The sequence below is a fragment of the Cannabis sativa genome, chromosome 8 (assembly GCF_029168945.1).
Source record: "Cannabis sativa cultivar Pink pepper isolate KNU-18-1 chromosome 8, ASM2916894v1, whole genome shotgun sequence".
NCBI classification, from domain to species: Eukaryota; Viridiplantae; Streptophyta; class Magnoliopsida; order Rosales; family Cannabaceae; genus Cannabis; species Cannabis sativa.
This window is the reverse complement of record NC_083608.1, coordinates 35,575,758-35,582,569: the sequence shown is the minus strand read 5'-3', so window position 1 is coordinate 35,582,569 and position 6,812 is coordinate 35,575,758. Positions and strand designations below refer to the sequence as shown.

Here is a 6,812-nt window from a genome sequence, read left to right as displayed (position 1 = left end):
GTGGGTTGGTTACTTAATAGTGAATCTCAACTTTTAGAGTATGAGTGTATTGTATTTAATGGTAGAATCACAAAAAATTGAATTTATTGGCAACAAATTCCTTGAAATTTAATTGTATTGCTGAATCATGCTTGAACATCTCTGTTAAAATGAATGGGTAAAGTAATAAATTCGGTTAGCGGAAGCGCTGGCCTATCATCTATAATCTCAAAAAGGAATAATTTTGTCGCTCTAATTGACAAAATACATGCGGAAAATTTAGGTTGCTCTATCTATAAATTAGGTTTTGTGTTTTCGAGTGTTTATAAAGGCCGATTAGTTATTACGAAACAGTCTCAGCCTTAGCAATGAGTTCCCCCGATGAATCTCATCCAATGTTTGTAACGACTAACAAAGATGTTCTTGTCTATCATGTTGCTTGGATTCCACCCACTGATTACTCATGGAGACTCAACTTTGCTGGTGTGATTTCTGACCGAAAGTCTGGGACTGCTGGTCTGGGTTTCATTCTTCGTGATGAGAATGGTATATTCAAAGCTGGTTGTGCAGAGCCCCTGTCCAATTGTGATAACATAGTTACAGCAGAGCTGACAGCTTTGTGTCATGGCCTTGAAGTTGCTATGAACCAAGGTGTGGAATATCTGGAGATAGAGGGAGACTGTGGCATTGTGTTTGAAGTTCTCCATTACAAGATTGAAGTCATATCTCCAGGTATTGAGAAAATCATTAGCAGGTGTCTCAATTTCTTGGAGGCTTTCCGACATGCAAAGATCACCCAGGTGCCTGTTCCCAGGAACATGGCTGCGAACAAGATGGCCTCCATAGGCTCTGGTGAGCGCGAAGCTATATACTGGTCTAATACACCTCCCCCTGAGATTTCTGAAATTGTTGTTGCTGATGTTATTGGCCGCTGGGTGTCTGTGTCTGAAGTTTAAGTGAGAAGTTTCTATGGCATCTTTAATAAAGCCTTGTATGTTTTGTTTTAATTAGTGAGGCAAGGACTTGATTTTGAGAGAGTTTAGTCTGATACATTATCGAAACTACCTTGTAAACCTTGTTTATTGGGATTATAATTTGAAGTATGTTTTGAAGACTATTTTCCCTAAATTTCTCTTTGCTCCTTGTTCAATTTTTTGTTTTTCTCATTTCTTGGTGGATTGAAATTGCTTTTCCATCAGCTTTTAACATGGCCATCTTCAATTTCAAGCCATGTTCATTTTAGGCCAAGCCTTAGAACCCCTGGTGCCCCCCTTTGAGTCTACTTTATTGTTTTATCTATGTTCATTTGTGTAATCCCTACTCTCCTCTATTATTCACCTTTATTTTCATGTTAATGCCATCTTTCTTACTTTGAATTGTTTCAATTTACTTTGGTCAACAAACCCTTGCTAAGGCTATTGGTCATTTGGTCATGCTTATCTCTTTCTCTTAAAGAAAGGTAACAATAAATAAATGAGAAGCAATACAAGGTAAGTATAGGCTGTAATTTGTGTGTAAATGGTAAGTACGTATCCAACATTTAATTTTCAAACTTTGTTATATTGCTATTGACTCGTTTTCATACAGTGTATCAAATTAACAACCAATAATAGTCTATTGTAACCGTCTTACTAGTACTACTGACATCTGGCACTGATTATATTAGGAATACAAATTATTACTATTCACTATTCTGTGACAATTAATTTTTGTCTAAAACATTTGTGCTTATCTTTATTCTGGTGTGCTAAAACCAAAGCTCCTACTTTTTGCTGATTAATTTTGTAAGTCTTGAACAAGGTCCTTAAAATCTTGATGCAAATAACCAAGTTTTGTTATGTCACCATGTAGGGGTAGTGACTAGAAAATAGAGATGATTTTTTTTTTTCGGGTAAATACTATTTTGGACCCTCTGTTTTGCAAAAGTTACTAATTGGACCCTGTGTTTTATTAAATGACAAAATGGACCCTGTATTTTCTAAAATAGTAAAAATAGGACCCTGAGCTTAATTTTTGACAACTTTTTTTTTAATACAACTAACTTGAAGACAATGCTTAATACGAACAGATACAAAAAATGTAAATAGTTTTGTCATAGCACTTTTAGATCGGATTATAATTAAACTTTATTTTGACAAAAAATCAATTCAGGGTCCTATTTGTACTATTTTAGAAAATACAGGGTCCATTTTTTCATTTAACAAAACACATGGTCCAATTGGTAACTTTTGCAAAACAGATGGTCCAAAATTGTATTTATCCTTTTTTTTTTCCTGGCAAGAACCCACCCTAATGGAGCAGGGATTCTTTGCTTAACAGATTACACAGAGTAGGGATGGCAACAATTTTCCATTCCAATATCAAACAGATGTAGGATGGAGTTATGGAGTTATGGAGATGGCACTCATCCCTCCAATGGAGCCCTTTTAATTTTTTAATTATTTTATATATTTTTTTAGGAGTGTTATCGTTAACTTTTATTTACAATATTTTAGTTAACTTTTATGTCTGAAAATACATGTCAGAATGTTTTTATTATGGTAGTGTTCGTTATAGTTACAACATCAATAAATTTTTAAAAAGTTTCAAATAGTTTACAGTTCTAAAAATAGATTTGAAGTTTTTTGAAAACAAGAACTCTATTTTCGATATTGTAAACTAATCAGAATTTTTCAAAATTTACAAATGATGATATTGTAACTATGCATCCCAAAAAGAGGTACATTGATGCACCTCTTATTTGTTTCGACATCTAAAAAAAAAAATAGTCTAATTTTTTACATAGTTGTATATACGTTATAATTATTTAAGACATCTTACAAAATTTTAAGAAATTTAGAATAATTTACTATGTAGAAAATAATGTTCAAATAGTTTATTTCACATACATATAAAATAAAAGAGTTACACGTGCAACAAACTCTTTAAACTCTATTTTTGGTATGTTAAATTATTCCAAATTTATCAAAATTTTGTAAAATATCTTAAAAAACTAGAACATACATAATCATGAAAAAAAAAAAATTAGACTACATAATTTTTCTGAATGACAAAACAGATAAGAGTGCACTGATGTGCCCCTTTTAAAATGACGCATTATAGAATTTTTCAATAATTATTTGGGAGTTTCAATTCAATTTTTAAAAATATATACTATTCTGATTATGTAATATAATGTAACATTTTAAATTTTATGAAATCCACTTTTATTATATATTTTTATTTTATTTTGCTAAGTAAATGGGTCTTAATGGAATTCTACGACCCTCCCTTGACAGGGAATATGTGCACAGATAGGAGCTAGGACGGATATAGATTATAGGGGCAAGGAGCGCCCCCTGCTGATTTCTCGCACTATTTTCGTCTGACCGTTATAATTTTGAGTTATTTGTAGCAAAACCTCCTCAACTCTCTTAATTTACTTACAAATAATTATCTAACATCATATTTTGGTAAAAAAAATCCTCCAAAGTACTGTTATATTTGCATTTTTAAGGTGTCATCTCCTCTAGGGCTGAGCATCTGTCGGTTTGGTCATTTTTTTACAAATAAAAATTCGAATTTCGGTTTTTGATTTAAAATGGTTCAATCCAAAAACCGACCGACCAATCCGAAAACATCCTTAAAACCGACCAATGTGAACCGCGGTTTGGTCAGTTCAAATCGCCCAAACCGATTTTTTTTTTGTGTAAAATATAATCAAATTTATTTTATAAGCACATTAATACAAACTATAGTAGTAGTAGCAGAAAAAAAAAAAAAAAAAAAGAAAGAAAATGAGAATAAGAGAAAATGGATTATGGGGCTTTGAGTTTGAAGCCCTAAACTATAGTAGCAGTAGCAGAAAGAAAATGAGAAGAAGAATGCATATCTGGCAAAAACGATAACTATAAATACTAGAGTTGAACTATAGCAAATCTTTCTTACAATAAATCTCACTAAATCCAAAAACAAATTAAATGAACTTATAATGATTATTGTCCAACGCCAGTGTTATACCTTGTAGGAGATTAATTATAACATAAAAGTAGGATCAGATAAGCACAAAATCGAGCTATAATTTACTTGAAAACATACCACGAAATAATTGAATCATATTCAGCCTAGACCAGAGTACCAGATCAAGATAATCTCATCACTTAAAACCATAAATAAACTAATAATTCAGACACTCCGATCTATATCACTATAACACAACTCCATCTCAATTCAATTCTACAATATTTGACTCTAATTACACAAGAATACATACAGTAACACACAAACATGCTAACATACACAAATACACATACAAAATTTAACAATAATATTACTTAAGCAAGAACATGTTTTGGCAAACCAGAGCCCTGGAAGAAAGGGACAGCTTCTTGGCCACTAATCCGGCCATCGCGGTCTAAATCAGCTCGCCGAAAATACACATCGAATAGATCCACATTCACCGGTTGGTTCTGCGGCGAAGTCATGATTGGAATGTGATTCACAGATCAGAGCATGAATAAACAATTAAAAAAATTAAAAAATTATATATGTATAAGTTATTTCCGTCGGTTTCGATTTTATTGGTCGGTTTACTATCCAAAAAAACGACCGACCATTGGCGGTTTTTTCGATTTTTGGTTCCGCCGTTTTCAGTTCCAGCAGTGTTCGGTAGGTCGGTTTGAACGGTTTTTTGGATTTTATGCTCAGCCCTAATCTCCTCAATATCGTTAACTCCTTATTTTACCTACGTCGCAATGACAGGTCACTAAAAAATTATCCTACGTAGCCATATTTTTCAAAACTTGAAGTGTAAAAATTAAAATGAGTAATTAAAATAAAAATAAAACCTTTAAAATATAAACAAAACCCTAAACTTAAGAACAGACATCTAAAAAAAACTAAGAACATAAAAAGAAGGAGACGAAGAAGAAGAGAAAGAGGAAGGAGACGAAGATCAAAAAAAGAAAAAGACTAAAAGGACGAAGAACAGAAGAAGGGAAGAAAATGGCTTACGTGACTATGAAATATCGTTGTGTCCTCCGAAGAGAGCTATGACTTTCACCTCTTGGACTGATGCAAACCCAAGTAGAAGATTCATGAGATGTCCTCCGTACAATGTAAGTTTGTATTGTTCTTCAATTTTTTCTTCTCTTTTTCTTTTTGTTTTTTCCCAAAAGTAATATTTTGTTAGATTTTTTTTTCACAGCAAGTGGGTGGGTGTAAATTTTGGGAGTGGTATGACCCTCCGATGTGTGAGTGTGCTGCAGTAGTCATACCGGGCTTGTTGAGAAAAATAAGGAGGCTAGAAGATGAACTTTCATCTATGATGTCAAAAATTGTTGAACTTTCATCTATGTCGAAAGTTAATGAACTTTCACCTATGTTGAAATTTGATGAAGATCTTGATTTAACAAACATAGATGAGCGCTACAATGAAAACTTTGATGACATCAGCCCAAGTGTTCTTGTTCCTGAAAATAAAAGCAGTCTAACTTTTAGATTTGTATTAATATATATCGTAGTTATTTTTGTTTTCTTGTGGTTGAAATCATAAAATTATGTTAAAAAAAATAGATGCAAATGTAAGGAAATGACATTTGTTCTAATTTCTGATTTGTTAATAGTTTATAGTTCATTACAAACTAAACTTGTCATTGTGCTTCTGATGTTCACTTAATTTAACCCAAAAAAGAACATTCAAAGGCGGCAACTCTTAATTTCACATAGTCCATATGTGCATCCTAAAACATAAAACTCCCTAAATTAAGCAGTCAAGAAAAAGTAGCACACACTGCTTACAATTCATACATCCAATACTTACATAAAAAAAACACAATTACAATTCAAACACTAATTTAGTGGCGTTCTATATCAAATTGTTGGATTGGAAGACCCTGCATTTGGAGCTTCTTGTGCATTATCCCTTGCCTCCCTTGCCAACTGTTTTTCTTTCCTCTTTCTCCTCTTTAAAGTTTCCTCAGTTGGGTTTTTGAAAGGTGGGCGACCTCATTTCTTCTTCTCCACCTAAACATAGTTGAAAATTGTAGGGAAATCAGTTCTAAAGGTGTTCCTTTGTACAATTATATAGGCAAACATAGTTTAACTAAATCAGTAACACTCACTCATGAAATAATTTTATTTGCCAAACTTATGTAAAATAAAAATCAATAAGGAAAAATGAATAACAATATGTAAATCAAATAACTGTGGCTGTGGGGTTGAAGTCTTTGGTGTGTCCAGCTTCTTTGTAGTTGGAGCAATGCATAACCATTCCAAATCTTCTACTTTTAGTTGTAGTTGGTGGTGGTGGCTCATCACCTGCTCTCTTTCTCTTCTTTCTAGGTCTGCCCAAAAGGTTGTGCTCTCCAGGAGGGAAGATCGGATTAAGACCTTTGTTGGGCCATTGGTCTAGGCTAGACATAGGAAAAATTGTGCCTTCATAAGCAGCTTGAAATCCTAGCTTCTAGTAGTAATCATGAATATAACCCCATTGCCGATGGTTGCAAAACTAAATTGCCTCCAAAGCATGTCCACAAGGTATTCCTGTGAGCTGGAATACTCTGCAAGTGCAAGTTCATTTATCCAAATCAACCGTGGTTTTGTTTTGTTTGAAAAGAAAAATAAGGTGAGAGGTGTGGAGTCTCAAGCCCTTATTTTAGAAAATAGGGGGAGAAGTCAAAACAAAGAAGGAAGGTATAGAAATGATAAGTCCAGAGGTAGATCCAAATCTAGAAGCAGAATTGATGGCAGCTTTCACTGTGGCAAGCCAGGCCACATTAAGAAAATTGTAGGATTTTGAAGCGGGAAATGCAGGAGACCAACAAGAAGAAAAATAATGGTGACAGCAACACAGC

General features: G+C 33.4%; 1 protein-coding gene across 1 annotated transcript; it reads left to right on the top strand.

The window, feature by feature from the left end:
• The first annotated feature begins 347 nt into the window (after positions 1 to 347).
• LOC115700183 (uncharacterized) lies at positions 348 to 935 on the top strand. The gene has a single exon (XM_030627746.2). It carries the CDS (start codon positions 348 to 350, stop codon positions 933 to 935), a length of 588 nt encoding a protein of 195 aa, XP_030483606.2.
• Positions 936 to 6,812: the final 5,877 nt, after the last annotated feature.